At 42.8% G+C, this 22,381-nt stretch overlaps 1 protein-coding gene across 3 annotated transcripts in view; it reads left to right on the forward strand.

The window, feature by feature from the left end:
• The window catches only part of NCOA2 (nuclear receptor coactivator 2), a 315,737-nt gene extending 294,385 nt beyond the window's left edge, over window positions 1-21,352 (forward strand). For 2 of the 3 annotated variants that reach the window (XM_066378913.1, XM_066378915.1), the window contains 8 exons: window positions 1,197-1,362; window positions 4,178-4,456; window positions 5,692-5,769; window positions 7,425-7,659; window positions 10,209-10,386; window positions 11,218-11,413; window positions 13,980-14,069; window positions 18,925-21,352. In XM_066378913.1, coding sequence (XP_066235010.1) covers window positions 1,197-1,362; window positions 4,178-4,456; window positions 5,692-5,769; window positions 7,425-7,659; window positions 10,209-10,386; window positions 11,218-11,413; window positions 13,980-14,069; window positions 18,925-18,936 — 1,234 coding nt within the window. In that variant the 3' untranslated portion in view covers window positions 18,937-21,352. The remainder of the gene's footprint in view (window positions 1-1,196; window positions 1,363-4,177; window positions 4,457-5,691; window positions 5,770-7,424; window positions 7,660-10,208; window positions 10,387-11,217; window positions 11,414-13,979; window positions 14,070-18,924) is intronic. The other variant, XM_066378914.1, reaches the window with a different exon arrangement.
• Window positions 21,353-22,381: the final 1,029 nt, after the last annotated feature.

Raw genomic sequence — 22,381 nt, forward strand, 5'->3', positions numbered from 1 at the left:
GCCAGGTGTGTCTGAAGGAGGTGGGCCCAGCCTAGCAGGAAGGTAGAGCCTTAGACGGGAAAAGAGTGAGACATGAGTGCAAGTCCCCGGCATTACGCTGGTCTGCATGGCAGCTCCTGGGGAATGTCAGGTGCCAAGGATAGCTGGGGCTCACTGGGAAGTTGTGGACACTAAGTTTAGAAAAATTAGGCTTTATCAAAGAGTATGTCCTTGAACTCCACCACCACCACCACCCAGTTCCAAGGACTTAGATGTTTTCACCGGGGAGCTGAAGTCAGAATTCTGAGCCAGCTGGGTGAAGTGTTTGGGAAAAGGAACCTGCGAGCTTTATACTAGGAGACTCAGAGAAGGATATAGCAGGGAGGTGCCTTGGAGTCCCAGTTTGAGTCGAAGAGGGCTCGGGGTACTGATTCACTTTCTAATCTCTGTCATGCCTTAGTTTGAGTTCTTTAATTAAAAAAAGAAACCAAAAGCATGTAACACAAATGAGTTGTTTTATTATGGAGGAAATTATTTAAATGCAGGTTAATATTTGCATCAGTTTTGTTTTTTTAAGCATTTGGATGTGTCTTAACAAGGGTGCAGCTGTCTTGCAAAGGTAGGAGACAGTTCCTGCCCTTCCTTTTGACTCAGTTGGATGCAGGACTGGGGAGTCTGGGTTCATGTGGACCCTGTGCAGACTTGCTGGAGTTAATACAATGCATTGCACATGAACTTATTACCAGTGGAGAGGTGGGGGCAGGGGTAGTAGTTGTGTAGGAATGAAGCTTCTGAAGACACGGAAGATGAGCCCTGGCCAGGTAGCTCAGTTGGTTAGCATGTTGTGCCAATAGAGCCATGGTTGTGGTTTTGATCCCCAGTCAAGGCATATAACAGAAATCAACCAATGATTGCATGAATAAGTAGAACAACAAATTGATAACTCTGCCATCCATTAGTCTTTCCTGCCAAAGTTTAGAAAAGTCCTTTTATTACTTCAAAGTAAACGTGTGTGAGGAGTCAGTGTCGACTTGTGGAACCGTAGTGGTCAGGTGGCCCCGGCCAAAGTTCTTTTTGGAGTGTGTCTCATCTGGGGTTGTCATTTTGTTCTTCGTCTGGCTGGCACATTGTTTGACTACAGAGAGCCTGCAAGTTGGCTGATCCTTTTGTGTTTGCTAGCTCTGCGCAGGCGCACGGTGAGGTCTGTCTCTTTACAGGCAGCCGTTCGGCAGCTCTCCAGATGACCTGCTGTGCCCACACCCTGCTGCGGAGTCTCCCAGTGACGAGGGCGCCCTCCTGGACCAGCTCTACTTGGCCCTGAGGAATTTCGATGGCCTGGAGGAGATTGACAGAGCTTTGGGGATACCCGAACTGGTCAGCCAGGTATGCGAGGAGGGGTGCAGGGGGTGGGGGCCAGCAGCTCCTGGGCGCGAAGGTGTTTGTTTCCTCTCATGGACAGATCATCTGCAGTCTGCTTTTTAGAATTCCTTTTTCTCTCACACCAAGCTAGTGGTTTTCTTTCTCCACCTTCCCCCCCTCCCATACTCCTATGTAAGCTCTGGCCCAAGAATGAGCTTTACATTGAATTTGGGCTATTGAACTGAAAGACAGGAACTCAGGTCTAGTGCACCTGATGACAGGGAGGGACAGGCAAGGAGCAGAGGGCCCAGAGTGGAGTGCTGTTGCCCCAGTGCCCTAGAAGGCTTTCATCCAGAAAACCAGTATCCGTGGTCAGCATATTTATCTTATATTTGTGAGCTAGTGATAGGAAGCTATTTGTTCTAAAAGAATACTTTACAAATATGTTAGCAGAAGTCATTTTAGATGCTGTAGTGTAGTTCATTAATCATTTTTACCTTTGCGTGGGTTTAGCCCACAAAAATTGGGGGGATAAGAAGTTAATCAATCTTGCCCTGACCAGGTAGCTCAGTTGGTTAAAGTATCATTTCGATATGCCAAGGTTGCAGGTTTGATCCCTCTTCAGGACACATACAGGAATCGACCAAGGAAGGTGTAAATCAGTAGAACAACAAATCTCTGTGTGTCTCTCTCCCCTCCTTTCTCTAAAAACTAATCAATAAATTTTTTTTTTAGTTAATCACTCTTGCCTGACCGCTGGTGGTACAGTGGATAGAGCGTCAACCTAGGACACTGAGGTCCCAGGTTTGAAACCCCAAGGTCACTCACTGGCTTGAGCGTGAGATCACTGACATGATCCCATGGTCGCCGGCTTGAGCCCAAAAGTCACTGGCAAAGAAAAGAGCACTTTATAGCAGTAATACAATAAATAACCTGACACAGTCTCATGAAATGACAGCACATTCTGAATCTGGCTGTGTAGCTAATTTGGGAGCGGCCTTCCTGGCTCACTGTGTAAGGGATAACAGTTGTGCTCTTGTCTTCCTCACTTCTCAGCATGAATCCCCTTCGTGTCTTATCACTAAAAAGTACCTTCCAGTGTTCAGTTGGCTTCGTAGACATCTGACGTGTTGTGAGAGTCCATGATGAAGGTGATGCAGAGTCATTGGGACTTCTCTAAAGCATTAAAAATAGTTTGTCATAATCCCCACAGTTGGGCAGACAGCAGTGGGAGTTAAGACTTGTTGATTCATACTAAGAACAGCAGAATGGAAAGAGATGACTTGAGGTTACATGATAACCTGAAGTAAATCAAGAAAGGAAAATGAAGTTTAAATATTTCCTGTGTGGCTTCTATGCTGTGCCTTGGGTGGTAGTTAGAATCTAGCATTCAGTATTGTTGTCTTCAAGTTTTATCTGAGTGACATTTAAAAATGTATTCCTGGTTTTGCTGAGTGCATTGTTTTTATCAAAACTGGTATCATGTCATCGTTTAATACTTGTATCTCCTTTTTCCATTTATTTGTATTATTTCTATTTTGTCTCATCAAATCCACTATTATATCATATTAAACCAAATTATGGAAATGTGGTTATCGGGTGGAGTCAGGGGAAATGTGAAGTGTAAATGGACTGACTTGATTTGTACTTACCAGAACTGTGTTTTCTTTGAAAGTGGAAATTACTTGATTAAATTTATTCTCTGTTAAAGATGGGCAAATATTTAAAGTTCTGAGATAGTTTGTGTATTTAGTTAGAGCAATGATTCAGTAGTGAATGGTTTCCCCCACATAGACTTCATCCATTTTTAAAGGCTATCATGGGGAGGGGTCAGTGGGCCCTGTTCTCACGAATCACCCTCAGGGCCACACCGATGTCAATCTTGTGTGACTCTGGACCCCTCTCCAACGTGGGTGGGCTGGTTTGAGGAAGCCTAGGATGTTACTAAGATAAAGAAAGCTACCTAGATGCTCCTGCTATTGGACCTTCCCTCCTACATGTCAGGACTTAGTTGTAGCAGTTGCTCCTAGAAGTAGAAGAGGAGCATTAGCCACGAACACTTTTCCCTTCTGCACACAGACATTTAGAGCCCCCTGGGTCTGACTGGTCCCCCCTGTGGAGGTCTGAATTTTCTACGCCTGCCCCATTCTGACCCAGATAGATAGGGGAGCCCTAAGAAGGCAAGCATGACAGACACATTAAGTATGTGTAGTAGATAATAAGATGGTGACAAAATGTGGGGTATGTGGGAAACTCCAAGAGCCACAGAAAGCAGTTAAATAAAGGCAGAGTATCATACTGGTGAGGAGCCCAGGTCCCGAGGCACAAACTGGATGAGATCCAACGACTTCTAGCCAGGGTACCTTCTTGCAGTTTGCTTCACGTCTCCAAGTCTTTGTTTAATTACCTGCAAAATGGGAATAATAATGGTGGGAACCCCAACACTGCTGATCCCAGCTAGATACCAAGGTGGTTGTTTAGTTAAAATGAATTATACAGGTATGAATAATATGTCAAAAAACTTTAAACATGGGCATTTAAAGTCCAGGTCAGTCTCTGATCAGGGGGCAAGTAGGCCGCATTCACAACCGGTGTGTCCCCTCCCTTGGTTACAGTCACCCTGGAGTCAAGCTCGACCCCTGCCCTTTCTCACATGACTGGATCTGTGGAACACAGAGGCTTCCCTAGGAAGAAAAGTGAAGTCAGGCTAAAAGGATCTTGGTGTAGAGAAGACAGCATAAAAAGCTTCTGACCTCTGACAGTGAGAAACCAGCCGTCTGTTTCCTCTGTTTTTAGTGCTTTTAATTCTTTGCTTGTTCCTTGGGGGCTTTCTCTCCAGAGCCAAGCAGTCGATCCGGACCAGTTCCCAAGTCAGGACTCCAACATGATGCTGGAGCAGAAGACACCTGTTTTCCCCCAGCAGTACGCATCTCAGGCCCAGATGGCCCAGGGGAGCTACTCTCCCATGCAAGACCCCAACTTCCACAGCATGGGACAGCGGCCTAGTTACGCCACACTCCGCATGCAGCCCAGACCTGGCCTCAGGCCCACGGGCCTAGTGCAGAACCAGCCAAATCAGCTAAGGCTTCAGCTGCAGCATCGCCTCCAAGCACAGCAGGTATGTCCTCTGTGGGTGCCTGGAAGTCAGGGGTCAGGGACACAACAAAGACCAAGGTCAGATGGTGCAACAATTGTGTGTCCCTGGGAGGGTTTAAATCTTATTCCATGCTTTCTAAGGGAGTATAAATTCTCCAAGATGATCCTACAATTTTCACACTCCTTTCTACTTCCTTTCTTTCTCCTCTACTAACTCCACTCCAGTACAGAGTTCCTATCCTTTTATGCCCTATCTCCATTATCTCTACTAATGGTCCGACCTTGCTCTCTGAGCCTCAATTTTGATTCTGTAAAATGGGCTTGTTGTACAGTGTAGGGCAGTATGCATATCTTTAAAGGACCTTGCACAGTTTCTAGCCCAAAGTGAGTACTCAGGATACCAGTTGCTCCTGAGTTCTAACTCATGACAAAAACAGTCACTATTAGCCTGACCTGTGGTGGCACAGTGGATGGAGTGTTGACCTGGAACGCTGAGGTCGCCAGTTCAAAGCCCCGGGCTTGCCTGGTCAAGGCACATATGGGAGTTGATGCTTCCTACTCCTCCCCCCTTCTCACTCTTGCGTTCTCACTCTTGCGTTCTCGCTCTCGCACTCTTTCTCTCTCTCCCTCTCTCCTTTCTCTTCAAAAATAAATAAGTAAAATCTAAAATAAAATTAAAAAGTGAATTTTTTAAAAAGTTTTTTTAATTAAAAATAAACAGCCCTGGCTGGATAGCTCGGTTGGTTGGAGTGTTGTTCTGGAGCGTGAAGGTTGCCAGTTCAATTCCCTGGTCAGGGCACATACAGGAGCAGCTCAATGTTCCTGTTTCTCTCTCAGAAAAAACAAACAAACAACAAAAAAAACCAGTCACCGTTCGCACCGGCCCAGGCACGTCTCTGTATTGCAGCATGTAATAATGCTGCGGGCTTTCAAATCTCCTTTGATTTTTCTGAGTGGCGAGCACCAGCCTTGTTCTAGTCCTCTTCTTGGCCTCTTTTTCTGGCCTTTCTCCTCCCTCTTCCCTTGCAAACAGTATGTTTTCCAAACAGTTCAAAATAATTTCCCTGACACCTCACTCAAAACTGGCTTTCCTGGTAATTCAGCTGCAAACCACAGGGTTTCAGTACCAACGGCATGCAGATGTTGGGTTGGGAGGGTGGTTTTTTTGAAGGATATATTGTTTTTAAAATGTGCTGATTCTTAAAAAAAAATAAAATAAACATACATACATACTGAGTCCTATGTGTATGCATTTAGAATCGCCAGCCGCTTATGAATCAAATCAGCAATGTTTCAAATGTGAACCTGACTCTGAGGCCTGGAGTACCCACGCAGGTAAGGAGCAGACGAGCGTCAGCTTTCACTGTGTCCCCCTGGCACTTCCTGTCGTTTCTCTCCCCTTGATGTCCTGAGTAAGGTAACTTAGACACTGTACGATCCCGGCGAACACACTGGATCTGGAATGTCTTTCAGTTCTCTTTCTAATCTCACTTGTGTGGTTCCTCCTAACCGCCGCCATTGCTGTTGCCGGGTTCATTCGATTCTCATCACTCATACCTTGTGTTCCATAGCACGGGTCCTTCAAGCTCTGGTCACATTTTCAGCAATCTAGCAATTCAGAACCTTGTTTTAGGTGTGTTTCCATTTGAAAACAACTTATTTTATATATTGTGGATTCATGAACATTGAACTCCCAGCCAATAGTCTGTGTTTTCTCCATGAGGCACAGCCCAGCCTCTTGTGCTTGGGTGCCCTGGGCAGCCCTTCAGTGCTGCTCTCAGGAGCCCTTTGTAAAGGGCAGAATCGCCAACAGAAAGTACAGCAGTGTTGAAAAACGTGGAACTAAGTAGCCTACAAAAAGGACACTTGTTTGCAGTATAAGGGTGGGAACCAGAAGGTGGAGTCGGGAGGGAACCGGCACATGAGGCCTCTCAAATTCTCCGCTGCTCACGTGTCCATAAATGACGGTGATACTGTGAATAGTGACTTCAAATACAAGTAGATTTTAGTGAGTAAGGGAGTTCACAGAAAAGGAATCCACGAGTAGTGAACATCGGCCGTATGTTGCTAGGGCCCATAAACAACCTTACATCTCTCTTGCTGTGAACAAGCACTGGTGTCCCCTCCCCTTGCCTGTCTCTCCCTATACTCTCCCTCTTTCTGCCTCTGCTCAAACTTTTTGTATTTTTCTGAAGTTAGAAGTGGGGAGGCAGTCAGACAGACAACCGCATGCACCTGACTGGGATCCACCTGGCATGCCCACCAGGGGGCGATGCTCTGCCCATCAGGGGGCGATGCTCTGCCCATCTGGGGCGTTGCCCTGTCAGGCAGGAGCCATTCTAGCTCCTGAGGCGGAGGCCATGGAGCCATTCTCAGCATCCGGGACAACTTTGCTCCAGTGGAGCCTTGGCTGTGGGAGGGGAAGAGAAAGAGAGAAAGGAGAGGGAGAAGGGTGGAGAAGCACACTCCTGTGTGCTGTGACCAAGAATCAAACCCGGGACTTCCACATGCCGGGCCGACGCTCTACCACTGAGCGAACTGGCCAGGGCCTGCTCAGACTTTTTTGAAGGGTTTCGGTACCATTTGGCAGAGTGATTTGGTTTCCCTTTGGACTTGAATGCCCTTGAATGAGACTCTAAACAGCCATCCTCAAAGTTTATATCTGAGTCCTCTTACATACGGACTGGGGTTGTTGTGAGGTTCTTCAGTTAAGTGTCCTCTCACCACGAGCCCCAAATTAATTGTACTAACATTGAACTTACCTGTGCATGTCATTGCAAGGTTTCAGGATAATCATCATCTCTGTGGAACATAGACGCTCATATTCTCAACTACCTGTTCCAGTTTAAAATTTTCTTTCATGTAAATTTATTTTCCAGATAATTTTGCATGAGACGGTACCATTTTTTATCCTACTTGTAATATACAGTTTGTTTTTTAACCTGTGTCTGCCCCCAATGTTTCCCTTCCTGTACTGCCCCCCATTTCAGGCACCTATTAATGCACAGATGCTGGCCCAGAGGCAGAGGGAAATCCTGAACCAGCATCTCCGACAGAGACAGATGCATCAGCAACAGCAAGTTCAGCAGAGAACTCTGATGATGAGAGGCCAAGGGTTGAACATGACATCAAGCATGGTGGCTCCTAGTGGTATGCCCGCAGCTATGAGCAACCCCCGGATTCCCCAGGCGAACGCACAGCAGTTTCCATTTCCTCCAAACTACGGTACTGGACTAGCATCCCCACCACCTTTTACCAGTCTTTTCTCCCCAGTGTCCCCAGCCCCGGGTCACAGCTCCTCCCTCACAGTTCTTTGCATGGCTCCCAGATGACTCTGGCTAACCAGGGAGTGATAGGAAACCTGGGAGGACAGTTGGGGCCTGTCAGGAGTCCCCAAGTCCAGCACGGTCCCCTCAGTCTCTCAGCTCAGGAACCACCTTTTCTCTGAGTGCAGGTCTTACTTTAAGAATGACCAAAGTAAGTATGCGTGGGTGTGTGCATCTGCCAGTCGTGTGTGTGAGCGTGTGTGATACCTATGTCTAGGTCCTGTCTGCAAACACAGCTGCATATGTGTGTATTTATATTTGAGAACCTCTGAGTCTGACTCAAATCAATAGATGAGCACAGAATGTTGAGAGACATCTATAAATGGAATTATTAGAGAGGTCCTACAACTTTGAAAAAATATAAAAAGCTTAAGATTACACCCAGTCTTTAATGAATAGATAATTCTTGAGAAATGCTATATAGAAACCGCAACAGCCTGACCTGTGGTGGCACAGTGGATAAAGCCTTGACCTGGAACGCTGAGGTCAATCACCAGTTTGAAACCCTGGGCTTGGCCTGTCAGGCACATACAAGAAGCAACTACTATGAGTTGATGCTTCCCACTCCTCTCCACCCCCTTCTCTCTCTATCTCTCCTCTCTCTAAAATAAATAAATAAAATCCTTAAAAGAAGAAAGCCCTGGCTGGGTAGCTCAGTTGGTTAGAACATTGTCGAGATATGCAAAGGTTGTCAGTTCAATCCCGTCAGGGCACATGCAGGAACAGACTGGTGTTTCTGTCTGTCTCTAAAATCAATAAAATTAAAAAAAATAAAAACAAAAAAAAGAAACTGCAACATATGACCTCTTAGTTTTTTCATATTGATTTGTTTAATGTCAGCCTTAAGAAACAAGTATATAAGGTCATAAATATTAACATTTGCGTGTCTGTCATATTCAATTAATAGTTGAACTATTGATAGAAGTAAGTGCTTACATTAATATTCAAAATGACTTTCCCTATCTTTTGACATCTTACTATAAATAACTGTCATGTCTTTGTGGTGCTTAAATTCATGTATCTTTGAAGAAACAAAGATAATGTGCAGCTTTTTCCCATGTGATCTTCAACATTTCTTTTATCACTAATATAAGTGAATTAAATATGCACTTTTTACAGCTCTTGTAGGGAAAAATTTGTTTACCTAGGTGTCGTTGCTGAAATTTTGAGAAGTTGCTTCCTTTGTTTCTAAGCACCTTTCTTCTATTTTCGTTTTGATTTAGAAAAGTCTTCTAAAAAATGTTTTTCCTTTTAGTCTAAAATGCTATTTGCTTCTAAAATGAACAAGAAGCTTGCATTGAATTTTTTTCCTTATTCTTGCTAATCCTGGATAACACTCAAGTATCATAGAGTCTTTTATAAGACAGATGAGCTCGTTGTGCACGCAGTTGCTTATTTTTTAAAATGCCATCTATCTCCTGGCCGGGTAGCTCAGTTAGTTAGAACATCATGTCGATACGCCAAGGTTGTAGGTTTGATCCCTGGTCAGGGCACATACAAGAATCAAGCAATGAATGCATAAATAAGTGGAACAACAAATTGATGTTGCTTGCTTTCTCTCTCTCTCTAATATCAATTTTTAAAAGTTAACACATTTGAATAATATTTTACTGAATTAACATAAGCCATTCTCTATGAGATGGATGTATTTTTCATTCTTTTAATTTTATTGATTGATTGATTTTAGAGAGAGAGAGGCATCAATTTGTTGTTCCATTTATTTATGCATTTATTGGTTGATTGTTGTATGTGTCCTGACCGGGGATTGAACCCACAACCTTGGCATAGTGGGACGACTCTGTAACCAACTGAGCTGCACAGCCGAGGCACTCGACTTTTTATATATAGTTGAACTCTAATTCTGTTTAAACTTTAAACAGTCCTTATAATGATATATAAAAATTAAGACTATTTGCCTGACCTGTGGTGGCGCAGTGGATAAAGCGTCGATCTGGAATGCTGAGGTCGCAGGTTTGAAACCTGCACTTGTCTGGTCAGGGCACATATGGGAGTTGATGCTTCCTGCTCCTCCCGCCTTTCTCTCTCTCTCTCTCTCTCTACTCTCTAAAATGAATAAAAAAAAATAAAAAAAAAAAAATTTAAAAAAAAAAATTAAGACTATTTTAGGTTAAAGAAAAATATATATTTGATGATTACTGATTTTAAAAGGGATATGGGGAAAAATTGTATTTTCCCTCTCTACCTCTAGCCATGACGATGAATATGGTTCGTAGGCACCCTTGTAACCACTGTAGCAAATTAAGATACGGAGATATTTTTGTGTGTGCATTTTATCCCACCTTAAAATCTTTATAAAATATATTAACCAGTACATGAACAGATATTTGAAAGTAATTTTCTATGTGTACTTAATGTGAATATTTCTTTGCACCCAGTCTTTACGATAAAACTAACAATCTCCTTTGGATTTCTGTTTTGTTTTCTAAGGAATAAGTCAGCAGCCTGATCCTGGTTTTACAGGGGCCACCACGCCCCAGAGTCCTCTGATGTCGCCCAGAATGGCGCACACCCAGAGCCCCATGCTGCAGCAGACCCAGGCCAGCCCAGCCTACCAGGCCTCCTCGGACATGAATGGATGGGCACAGGGGAATATGGGTGCAAACAGGTATGCTGTGTTTCTGGGTCTTTCTGATATAACTGACACCAGGGAATCTTTCTATAGACCACAAGTCTCTTTTCGTAGTTTTCTTAATTTCTTTATGCAAGCAAGCAATATCGAGTAAACTGCTAGGTAAACTAGCTTTTACAGCTTACTTTTTCTAAGGCAGTCACTAGAATTTGCAAAAGTTTAGCATAAAGTCTTTTCCTTAGAATTAAAAGGAACTCCCCTAGGAAGCTAGCTCCCCACCAGTTTATAATAGAACTGCTGAGGAAGGCAGTGCCCCCAAACTGTCCTTATTAGGATGTATAATAAAGGCAAACAAGCAAAAAGCCTGTCTGCTGCAGACACACAAGTAAAGCAGACGTCCCAGGCCTTCATGGCGCTGTGTTCCCTCCACGGCTTCATTCAGCACTTCAAGCCCTGCTGTCTCTCTTCTTTTTTTTCTTTAGCAAGAGAGAGAAGTGGGAGTCAGGGGACAGACAGGAAAGGAGAGAGATAAGAAGCATCAACTCATGGTTGCAGCACTTTATTTGTTCATTAATTGCTTTCTCATGTGTGCCTTGACTGAGGGGACTCCAGCCAAGCCAGTGACCCCTTGCTCAAGCCAGCAACCTTGGGGTTTTGAACCTGGGTGTCCCAGGTCAACGCTCTATCCACTGTGCCACCACCTGGTCAGGCAAGCCCTTGTTTCTAGCCTCAGCGCCTGGGTCCCACCCTGGGTTCTCCCAGCATAGATCTATTCTTTCTGCGGTAGGTGCCTGAGGAACAAGTGCTCAGAGCTGCCTGCCTGTCTGCACAGAGCGCTAATGTTTCCATCTTTGCATTGCATTCCAGCATGTATTCACAACAGTCCCCACCGCACTTCGGGCAGCAAGCCAACACCAGCATGTACAATAACAATATGAACATCAATGTATCCATGGCCACCAACACAGGTGGGATGAGCAACATGAACCAGATGACAGGACAGATCATGACCTCAGTGACCTCCGTGCCTACGTCGGGGCTGTCCTCCATGGGTCCCGAGCAGGTGAGCACCCCGAGGAGCCCCTGTCCTCTGATAACTTTTTGTCTATTCCTGCATTGAGTATATCTTTCCGTCCTCAGCATCTGCTGTCCACTCCCACGTGTGTTTTGAAGAGTTTTTTTTCACCTTTGTCAGTGCACTTACCAGGAATACTTGTTAATTATGAAATAACACATGAAAGGATTCCTGGCTACTCAAGCATCTTAAAACATTTCTTAACTTTGTTGTCACTTAAATTTTTTTCTTATTTGAAGAATTTACAAATGCTAACATGAATCTACAGCCTGACCAGGTGGTGGCACAGCAGATAGAGTATTGGCCTGGGACACAGAGGACCCAGGTTCGAAACCTCAAGGTTACTGGCTTGAGCTCAGGCTCACCAGCTTGAGCCCAAGGTCACTGGCTTAAGCAAGGGGTCACAGTTTGGCTTGAGCCCCCCAGTCAAGGCATGTATGAGAAGCAACCAGTGAACAACTAAAGTGCCCCAATTATTAGTCTACAAGTTGAGGCTTCTCATCTCTCTACCTTCCTGGGTGTGTGTGTGTGTGTGTGTGTGTCTTGATATTCTTTTTCTAAATATAAAATCAGATGACCCAAAAACTATTTTTTATCATTTTTGGATGTGGATATCATAATTTTTTAGTCAAATTTTTTTTTATGATGCCATTACGTGTTGAAAAACTGAAACAATTCTATCACCTCGAGTAAACACTATCTTTACTAGTAGGAGAGACTCAAAGCACCTGATACCTCAGGTGGCCAGTCTTGGTGGGACTCAGGCATCTGTGCTAGGGTTATCCAAAGGTAAGATACTGACTGGTTAATAATTTTTGAATTGTGTTTATAGAAGATATTTATTATTATTATTATTATTGATTTTAGAGAGAGATGAAGGGAGAAAGAGAAAACTGTCAGTTTGTTGTTCCACTTATTAATGCATTCACTGGTTGATTCTTGTATGTGCCCTGACTGGGGATTGAGCCCACAACCTTAGTGTATCAGGATGACACTCTGACCAACTGAGCTACTTAGCCAGGGCATTGAAGATCTTATTTTTAAAGGGCACAAAATGCTTGGTATTATACTACCTCAGTAGTTGATTTGAAATATAGGTGTGGCAAGGACCCCAAGTCTTATTTTATATAAAGAGAAATGGAGGCAAGGAAATTTAAGTGATGTAACCAATAAGTCATTGACAACACTAAATTTCAGTTAGATTACAATTGTGAGAATGGCAAAAGATTGGAAGTTTGATCGGGTCTATTAAATTCTGATGTTGATAAACCACAGTTTACTGAATCTTGTAGTGCTTCGGTGTTTTATTCTGTAACAAGATGTTAATAAAAATGCATAGTGGTGCGTGAGAAAATTTAAAGCCCTTTATAATTTAAGAAAGCTCTATGCATACATGTAATAATAATATATAGACTTCTATCTTTTCAGTGGAGAAAATATCGTGTTAATGTTGAATTTTCCACAAAAGTGGGCCACTAATGTTTCTTGACTGACTTTCTAGGAAGTGTACAGAGTGAGGGCTGCTGAGATGGTCTAGTCTAGCATGGGTCCTTGTCAACCTACCCAGGTGCAAACTGGTACATGGTTGTTTCTTTATAAGTGAGAAGAGGGGAGATAGACAGACTCCTGTATGTGCCCTTGGCTGGAATACACCCAGCAATCCCAGTCCGGGGCTGACACTCAAACCAGTTGATCCACTAGCTGCAAGAGGAGAAGAGAGAGAAGGGGGAGAGGGAGGAGAAGAGAAGCAGATGGTGACTTCCCCTGTGTGCCCCTAACCAAGAATCGAACCCAGGACATCTGCATGCCAGGCCAATGCTCTATCCACTGAGCCAACTGGCTAGGGCCCAAATTGGTGCATTTTTATTAGTCCAGATTGTTTGAAACTTTTGCATGGATTTTAAACTTTTGAGAATCACAATTTTGGAAACCAAAAAAACACAACTGCAGAGTGTATCTTATAAAAAAAATCAATCCTCTATCAACATTTGTACATTCACTTTGTAATTTGCAAAAGACATGACAAATGCTAATGAATAGTTCACTTAGTCGTGGAAGATTCCCCAAATTCAACTCTGTTTTGGGTATTCACACTGGTGCTTGCTAATCAATAATTTGCCTAAGTAATAAGGATATGAGGAGCCTCTCACATGACATCAAAGTCCCAAATGTGAGTCACTGGTCTAATTTAGCCCAAAAAGTGAGCATGTTCTGACATAAAAATACTTTTAGTATGATCATCTCTTGAATTTTTATACAGAATGCCAATAATATTTAATTTGAAGGCAGCTAGGATATTACAAGTATTTATTTCATGTTTTTCCATACTCCACCCAAAATATATACATGGGAGGGTGAATAGTGGGAGGTAGCCATTTTTATATAGTCATCTTTCCCGTCATTTTACTTCTGAAAAGAGACAAGAGGAAGTTTGGTGCTTGGATGTTCCCCACTACATTTTTGGATGTCCTGTGAAAAATAGCTACTATCAAAAATAAATAATGAAAACTAAAAGTAAATAAAAATAACTACCGTCCCATTTTGTCGCCCTCAGGTTAATGACCCTGCTCTGAGGGGAGGCAGCCTTTTCCCAAACCAGCTCCCTGGAATGGACATGATTAAGCAGGAGGGAGATGCATCACGGGTAAGAAACAGGAAGAAATGTATGAACAGGATTAAGTGAGCATGAATATTTTGTAGGTCAAAATTGATAGATAGATAGATTGAAGATAATTATAATGTTTGTGATTTTTTTAAAACAAATCCTAACTTTATCTGACTTACAATGGTTTTGTGTAATTATTTCTTTGAGCTAATTCTAATTGAGCTGATGGTGGTATTTTAATTAAGAACACTAATTTTGCACTGAATGATACTATGGCAAAGCAAAACATAAAGGGGCACTGAATTAATATGTTAGAGCAGTGATTTTCAACCTTTTTTGAGCCGCGGCACATTTTTTACATTTACAAAATCCTGGGGCACACCACCTACCAAAATGACACAAAATGATACTCTAACACAGTACATATTATACATATAGTTAATAATATAGTTTCTAAATGTATTTATACTCAGTGTGAAACCTGGGCCTGTTTCAATGAACACAAAAGGGATATCCTGGCAGGAATGGTAGAAAGACACACACGAAGCTCTTCCTCAACAGTTCTCAGTCTCTCTCTGTTTTTAGTTTTTATTGCAGTCAAGCTTGAGAAGTTCAGCTCACATAAATATGTGGTTGAAAACGGGAGCAATGTCAAAATAACTTTGTTGGCCAGAATGGGGAACTCCTTGGCAACAGATAACCAAAAACTGTCCAAAGGAAGATCAGCAAACTTTAGCTTTAAAGTTAGATAACATTGTGATGCACTGTGATGCATTGTATATCACCCTCTGCGGGGGCCTCTTTTAAAAAGAAAAAGGTCAAATATCTATATACACCATCAGGATAGACATAACAAGCTGAGGCTGAGGCTTCATCTAGTGGTGGCAACATTTACCTCCAGTCCTGACCAGGATTAGAAATCAGGACCATGGGGAGGAGTAGCAGCTTCAACTACTTGCCGCGGCCACACAATGACAAGTGGCCACACAATGACAAGTGCGCGGCAGCCCGAATGGGACCTTTCTGGGTGTGGATGAGAGGCGGCCTACTATTGGTTCATCGCTAGTGGTCGGGATGAATCCTAGAAGGTGATTGGTCAGTGAGCATTCCCTGTGCCTCCACTCTTCCTGTCGCTGACAGCTGGAGGGATTGTGAGGAGGATGTTTATGTTGGGCTGGCGACGGGCTGGATAAATAGCCTCTGCGGGCCGTATCCGGCATGCAGGCCGTAGTTTGGGGACCCATGTTTAATTTCCCCACGGCACCTTGACCATGTCTCACAGCACACTAGTGTGCCGCAGCACACTGGTTGAAAAACACTGTGTTAGAGCAAAGCATTTAATTTATGTTGCTTTTTTGCCTGACCGGGTGGTGGCGCAGTAGATAGAGTGTGGGACTGGGATGCAGAGGACCCAGGTTCGAGACCCCGAAGTCGCCAACGTCGCCAGCTTGAGCAAAGCTCACCAGCTTGGACCCAAGGTCGCTGGCTCAAGCAGGGGGTCACTCGGTCTGCTGAAGGCCCTGAAGGCCCACGGTCAAGGCACATATGAGAAAGCAATCAATGAACAACTAAGGTGTCGCAACGAAAAACTAATGATTGATGCTTCTCATCTCTCTCCATTCCTGTCTATCTGTCCCTATCTATTCCTCTCTCTGTCTATAATAATAATAATAATAATAATAATAATAAACATTATTAATTTATGTTGCTTTTGAGGTGTTTGTCTATATTCCATTTTGTTTAACTAGCAATCATATATTATTTCCTTGTTACCTCAGACATTTGTTCTAAGGAGAGTAATATTACCATATTCAACTGACTCCATCCACTGTGCCACCAATGGTCAGGCTAACCAACTCTTGAAACAGAATAATTAGTACCTAGAACCCCCCTCCCCCCGAGCTGTGTGCCTGGCAGGAGCTCTCTTACAGCAAGGCTCTGTGAACACGGGCCTGCAGGACCCTCTTAAGACAAAGGATATATGAGCATTAGATAACTCTCTTTTAAGGTAAAAGTCTCTCTCAATGGAGAAAATGTAGGATTGATGTTGAATTTCCTACAAAAAGTGAATCCTAGGTGGTTTTATTGAGGTTACCATTAAAGTTTAAAAAGCAAGAGCATCAACCTGGGATACTGAGATCCCAGGTTCAAAACCCCAAGTTCACCGGCTTGACCATGGGATCATCGATGTGATCTCATGGTCTCTGGCTTAAGTGTACTCCCCACTACCCCCTTCCCCGTCAAGTCATGTATGAGAAACAATCAATGAACAACTTAAACAACTAATGTGCCACTACTACGAGTTAATGCTTCTCATCTCTCTCCCCCTCCTTTCTCACTGTCTTTCTCTCAAAAATTCTTCCTTTTACCGGACTTACTATAGCACTCCTTTATATTTTAATCTTTAAACATTAAAATTGAGTTTACTGCTTAGCTTCACATATAAAGTATAGTTGTCCTTACTTGTATTTACTAGTGTTATGGAAACTAGGATCAGCTTTGAGTTGGTGAGGGTGCTGATAATAATGATGACATTTATTGACCACTTACTATGTCTCAGGAACTATTTTAACACTTTATGTACATCATTTTGCTTAATTGTCCAATAGTCCTGAGGCATGTTAGGTGCAGAAAGGATGAATGATTCAGCATTCTGTCACTCACCCAATTCTTGCTCAGAGCCACTTTTTGATGTCTGTCCACGTTAAAGAATACTGCTTAAAGTTTCTAAAGATATAAATACTTCTCAATTAGAATTTTCTTCCAGAGTAGCTGTAATTTGAAGGATATTTTTTTCATATTTCAGTCAGAACCTTGGAGTATTTTCATATCAAAGCATATCAAGGACACAAATTAGGAATAAACATATTACAGAGAAAAGTACATTAGATATTCTTTGCTAAGATAAAATATAATCAGAGGTGTCTCCTAAGCTAATTTTTTCAGCTTCAGAGGGAGAATTATGCAACTGACCAGGAATGAAGCTCCACCTGTGACCACTAGGATCCATAATCCCACAAGAGTTTCTCCAGGTTTCTTTTCAGTGTGTGGTGGTGAAACCCAGTGTTTTGGGCTGACTTCCTCCCTAATCTTACTTAAACTAGATAATTTTTGGTCTGATGTGCTAAAATTCTATGTCTAAGTATCTAAATCCCAGAAGCAGTTGTTTATGTTCTCACAGCAGCTAGCATTCCCGCTTGCATAACTTGGATCATACTGTTATTTAATTCTCCCCGGCTGTGCCCGCTCCGGAGGCGCGTGCACTGTCAGTCCAGCTGTGCCCGCTCCGGAGGCGCGTGCACTGTCAGTCCAGCTGTGCCCGCTTTGGAGGCGCGTGCACTAATTGTCAGCCTGGCCTGTTCAACAATTTTTTTTTTTTTTACAGAGACAGAGTCAGAGCGAGGGATAGACAGACAGGAACGGAGAGAGATGAGAAGCATCAATCATCAGTTTTTCATTGTGGCACCTTAGTTGTTCATTGATTGCTTTCTCATATGTGCCTTGACCGTGGGCCTTCAGCAGACTGAGTAACCCCTTGCTTGAGCCAGCGACCTTGGGTCCAAGCTGGTGAGCTTTGCTCAAACCAGATGAGCCCACACTCAAGCTGGTAACCTCGGGGTCTCAAACCTGGGTTCTCCACATCCCAGTCCGACACTCTATCCACTGTGCCACCGCCTAGTCAGGCTGTTCAACAATGTCTTAATAGCAGTGACTAGAAGTATCTTAATGTCTTGTTATGATTCTACCCTAGAGTAGGTGTTCAATTAATATTTGCTAAGTGGGTGAAAACGGGGGGGGGGGAGGGATAGTCATTGTAATTAGCCAAAGAAAAAGCATTGACAGATATTTGCACCAGCCAGAGAAAAACGCCTCCACCTGATTCTTGCTCACTTAAAAAAACAAACACACACACACCACAATCCTCGGTATCCAGTCATTCATGTTGTCAGCACATAGCAGCCAGAAACAAGCAAGATTACCTGTTTGGGAAAAACCTGGGTGATTGAGCTTGCTGAAGCTATGGAGGACACACCCGGGGAACCTTGGGACAGTCTTTGTGAGGGAGAGTCAAGAGGTGCCTAATATAGGAAGTAGGTTTGTATTGGGTGATGTTGAGGAAGGATTAAGGAAGTAGTGGCCACTTCTGGGTCGGATGCTGTGAAAAGGTGGGGACAGTTCAGCAACTGAGAGTCTCAGTAACCTTTTCTGAGAAGGTGGAAGAGATTGAATTAGGCTAGGCTGTCATTGCTAGGAGAGCAGTCATTCAGAAGGAGCAATTGGGAACCCACTGCAGTGCGTCCTTCAGAACAGTGTGTTAGATCCACTGGCCTTTGCAGACATTACTTGTGTTCAGTTATCTGTTTGCATCAAAATCAAGATAAACTCACCCAGAGGCAGCCTTTGTGGCTGGCATTTTTATTTTAATTGATTTTAGAAAGAGGAAGGAGAAAGAGGGGAGGAGCAGGAAGCATCAACTCGTAGTAGTTGCTTCTCATATGTGCCTTGACCGGACAAGCCCAGGGTCTCGAACTGGCAACCTAAGCTTTCTAAGTTGATGCTTTATCTACTGTGCCACCACAGGTCAGGCTTGTGGTTGGCTTTTTTTTTTAAAGATTTTATTTACTGATTTTTAGAGAGAGAAAGAAGTAGGGGACGGGAGAACCTGAAGCATCAACTTGTTGTAGTAGTAGTTGCTCCTCATAGGTTCCTTGACTAGGTGAGCCCGAGGATTTGAACCAGCGATTGCAGCATTCCAGGTCAGTGCACCACCACAGGTCAGACGTGGTTGGCATTTTTTTAAACAGCCAAGTATTCTGATGTTTTTGTAATGGGCTCTATGATGGTTTTACCAAATACTCAGAGATCTTTCATAACTTTCTCTGTCTCCCTGCAGAAATACTTGTGACACTGAAGGTAGCTGGTTGCCTCTTTCTTCAGCGTACTGGGCTCACTTGCTCAGAACACTTCCCAGTCTGGAGAGCTGCGTCTATTTGTTCTGACGCCCCGACCGGCTGCCAGTTCTGCCCGAGCAAGCTCAGCAGATGGCCTGGGCTGGCTCCCGGGGCAGCAGCCTCTCCTCTCGACAGCCTGAAGCTTGCGTCCAGACAGTTGCTGGGTCTGTTCACTGCATTCACCTTAGTGCAACTTAGATCTCTCCTGCAAAGTAAATGTTGACAGGCAAATTCATACCCATGTCAGATTGAATGTATTTAAATGTGCGTATTTAAGGAAAACAACCATGCTCTTGTTCTGTTCCTGTTTGGTTCCAGACACTGGTTTCTTGCTTTGTTTTCTCTGGCTATTCAGTCTAGTATAAAAGATTCAGATTTCATCTGGGGGAAAGAAAAGGATCTTTTTTTAAAGCAAACTACATGTGTTTTAAGCTAAGCCCTGCATTTGGGATAAAAGCAGGCAGGCACCATGGACAGCTCTATATGGACAGACACCCCCAAGAAGCGAAGTCCAATGGAGTTGGAGTTGTATCTTTGCAAAAAGCTCTCAAGACCAAGTTGGAAAGAGTTTCCAGTTGAACAGATGAAAAGGGTCCTGTGAGAGGACAGTTGACATTGACAAGTACTTTTTGTTGTTGTTGTTGTTGTTAAAACCAAACTAGTTCATGTAACTCATAAATCAAGATTTTTCATCTCCAGAGTAAGTTTCCTTTAGATTGACCAGACAGCTTTGATTAGCATCTCCTCTTCCTCACCCGTCCTGATTATTTTCTGCTTTGGTTCCCCTCACTTTCATTCTTTTAAAAAACAAAAAACAATAAAAGCAGCAGAAACCAGGTAAGCCCTTATTTCCTTAAATGTTTTGCCAGCCACTTAAGTTGCTAACTTAAATTTCAGAAAAATGCATTTACTGGCAAGGAGAGGAGCAAAGTTAGGACTTGATACAATCACCCTGAGGACACCTGCTTCAGAAGGGTGCCCGCTCTGTCCGCCGGTGACACAGGCCTGCACCACAGAATCACGGTGTGCTCAAATTGACAGCAGACATGACAGACCTAACCTCCGCCATGTGGTTTTTATTTTGTTTTTTTTTAGCAGTGCTGATTAAGCCGAAGTTTTGTAAGGTACATACAATCCAATTTATATGTAAACAAGCAATAATTTAAGTTGAGAACTCAAGTGTTTTAATTGTATAATTTGTGTGAGGTATACATATTGTGGAATTGACTCAAAATGAGGTACTTCAGTATTAAATTAGATATCTCCATAGCAATGTCTCCTAAAGGTGTTTTGTAAAAAATATCAATGCCTTGATTAGACCTAATTTGTAGACTTAAGACTTTTTATTTTCTAAACCTTGTGATTCTGCTCATAAATCATTTATCTAATCTATATGATACGCAGCCGCTGTAGGAACCTGTTCTTGATTTTTATATGTTTATATTCTTTCTTAATGAACCTTAGACTACATGTTACTAAGCAGGCCACTTTTACGGTTTGTTTTTCTTGCCCACTCTGGTCGGGGAATAATCTTTTATTAATTGGTGTCAGTTTCAGACAAGTGCAATACCAAAAAACTGGTTACCTTTTTTGAGCTATTTCTCCTCAACCCCTAAGACAGATACTTTCTTACCTAAATTTCAGAATGGTGTCTTTTTGATGTCTAAAAAGCAAAGCATTTTATATCTCACTAGCCACGCTTTTTAGGAACAGAGAGGTTTTTCCTGGAAATCTGTTTCTCGTGGCAGGGTAGAAGATAGACAGGCTGCCCCGCTTTCTATCTCTGTCTCCCCTATCTGTACACACTGTGGCTTCTAGAGAGCGAGCGAGCCCAAAGGTAAAAGGGAAGCAGAGGGTCTGAAGGTGTTGCTCCATCTTAAGAAATTTTCTGGAAATTTGCATTTCGATACCTTTTTCATCTTGAGAGGGGTCTCACTACAGGGAGGTGGCCAACGAACAGCACTTCTCGGTGCCACCAGTTCACATGTCCCCTCGGAAAGCTCTGATCTTCTCAGCCAAACCATTGGGCGGCCCAGCCGTGACGGGGAAACAAGCAGATGTCGGCCCAGAACTCCACGGCCTCGTTGGTGTGATTAGACTTACGTCCTACACAATTTAAAGTGACCAGTTTTAAGTTGCTTTTTAGAAATATGTCTTAGAATGACTTTAACTTCACACAGCACAAAGGAGAAATGGAGTTTAAGCTGCATTTGTTTCGAGTTTTAAGTCCCCTTTCACTGTAACACTGTCCAAAAAATACCTGTGTATCATGTATGTCTATCCATCTGCCCACTGTGCCCTAATGTCAACCCTAAGATGAATCTGTCAACAGCGATGCTGGCCATTTGGAATAATTCATGATCGTGGCTGTTTTGAAGGAAAAAAGGTTATAAATTCTCTTATGGCTCGGATCAGGGAGTGGGTTTTGCTTTACATCTAATTAAGAGAAAAGTAAGTGAAGGAATCCTCTGATCATATTGATCACTGTGGAAGCAAAAGCCAAATCAGTCCCCTAAGTTATCAGTATTTCTCATGCTGTACACAGTAAATTCATTAGACTGAGTCCTTGGCTTTTGTTTACTAGGACAAAGAATCAGTGTTTTACTTATATTACTAAATGTGAAAAACACATAATGTGAAAAGTATACATACATCCACTTGGTTGTGAGACTCATTTAAGTGTTCATGTAATGTGGTAAGTTGAAAACGGGAAGTGAGTTCTTCTACTACAATGAATTCGTTTGGCTCAAAGATGAAAATGCCCCCTCCCACGTGTATCTCCCGTGGCCTGTAATAGTGGAAAGCAATGTTTTTGCAGTTTATATATAATGCAGTTTTTAATCTGTGTTTAGAAATGGAGTTCGTATGGGCCGACCACATGATATGGGTGGCGCACATCCACTGTAGAACCCAAAGATACACAATCAATTTTGAAATGCAACTTAAGCCATTAATTGTTGGTGTGAATTTAAAATTTTCTAGTATTTGTATGGTAGTATGCTGCCTACGAGCAAAGCATTCTCTGCACAAAAGAAAATTACTGTAGTGGCTTCAATTTTAATTAGAATTTTCTCCCTGGTGTTTCTTTATAGACTAAAGCAAAATCTTTTCAGTTTCTTACTACAGGTAAAAGCTATGTGCAAGAACCTCAAAATGCTAAAATCTAGCATAATGCCTTAGACCTGTTTTTAAGTCTTGTATATTCCTACATAGCTGTTCAATGTATTATATTTGTATAGTGAATTGTGTACAATTTTTGAATAAGTACATCATCACTTAACCTTTATGTTGTTCAATAGTGATGATACATTTCTTCAAACATTTAACTGTCATTTTTTTCCTTTGTCATTTGTGGGTTTATTTGTACAGTTCCTCATGAAGTTGCATCTGAGATGTGTG

This window comes from Saccopteryx leptura, chromosome 3 (genome assembly GCF_036850995.1).
Source record: "Saccopteryx leptura isolate mSacLep1 chromosome 3, mSacLep1_pri_phased_curated, whole genome shotgun sequence".
Classification (NCBI taxonomy): Eukaryota; Metazoa; Chordata; class Mammalia; order Chiroptera; family Emballonuridae; genus Saccopteryx; species Saccopteryx leptura.